The 884-nt window shown below is 36.2% G+C and overlaps 1 protein-coding gene across 1 annotated transcript; it reads left to right on the forward strand.

The window, feature by feature from the left end:
• The first annotated feature begins 53 nt into the window (after positions 1 to 53).
• On the forward strand, positions 54 to 876 carry LOC105460195. Its single transcript, XM_011706632.1, has 2 exons — positions 54 to 603; positions 761 to 876. The coding sequence occupies exons 1-2, from the start codon at positions 320 to 322 to the stop codon at positions 810 to 812; spliced, it is 336 nt and encodes a 111-aa protein (XP_011704934.1). The 5' UTR covers positions 54 to 319; the 3' UTR covers positions 813 to 876.
• Positions 877 to 884: the final 8 nt, after the last annotated feature.

An 884-nucleotide genomic window follows, 5' to 3' on the forward strand; every position in this document is an offset into this window, starting at 1 on the left:
TATTCACTTGCAGTACTGGCAGCACTGTAAATGCTGTTCCGATATACGTCGCAGTAAACTTTCAGAGCATGCTTTCGCATGCATATGACGTCATAGATTTTGTCGTCACGTCCTGCTTCAATTACTGCGGCTGGTGAGGTGAGGCAGTTGCAATAAAAACATGGTCCGTAGAGCTGACACTTAGGGTGCGTTCCGTTTCATGCACAGAACGCATTGGTTCGTATCACCAATGCGCAGTGCATGCCATTCGTTCCGTTTCTTTCTGCGCATAATGCACGCAGTGTAACGGAACGTATTTCGTTGCAGTCTATGCGAAGTAATGATGGCTGCTGCCAATGTTAACGCGTGTGTAAACATTTCATTATTCATAATGAATTGTAATGACAGCGACAGTAGTAGTGAAGAATCCAGTGAACATTCCGACAATTATAGCGAAGAAGAAGAAGAAGACGAATACATTTCACATTTTGAATTAGAAATTTTGTATTTAGTATTGATGGTTGGTGAAACGCGCGGAGAAACAATTTATTTAGACAAAATATCTGATTATGTTGAGCGTGTTATTCCTGGATATTCCCGACGTGTATTTAAAGAACATCTTCGGTGAGTAATATATATATAAGTAATATATAAGTAAAATATAAATATACCTATTTATTTTTATTTATCAGTTTTAAAAATATTACTCATGAAATTACGTTTTAAGAAGTAAGAAATATATATATATATATTTATTTATATTTGTTCAATGGGTTTATAGAATGTTTCCTGAAACATTTGAAGAGGTACTACGAAAATCGGTCCAGGATTAAAAACCATTAATGCAGTACATGCCGTAGGTGGAAGAAATCCCATCTCCATAGAGAAACAACTACTTATTGCCA

Source organism: Wasmannia auropunctata, unplaced genomic scaffold (genome assembly GCF_000956235.1).
Source record: "Wasmannia auropunctata unplaced genomic scaffold, wasmannia.A_1.0 LD326598.1, whole genome shotgun sequence".
NCBI lineage: Eukaryota > Metazoa > Arthropoda > Insecta > Hymenoptera > Formicidae > Wasmannia > Wasmannia auropunctata.

Bases quoted from the DNA above. Each gene is read 5' to 3' on its own strand.
- LOC105460195 (XM_011706632.1), top strand. From the start codon at position 320: ATGATGGCTGCTGCCAATGTTAACGCGTGTGTAAACATTTCATTATTC. The intron at 604-760 runs GTGAGTAATATA...ATGGGTTTATAG, and splicing joins GTATTTAAAGAACATCTTCG to AATGTTTCCTGAAACATTTG.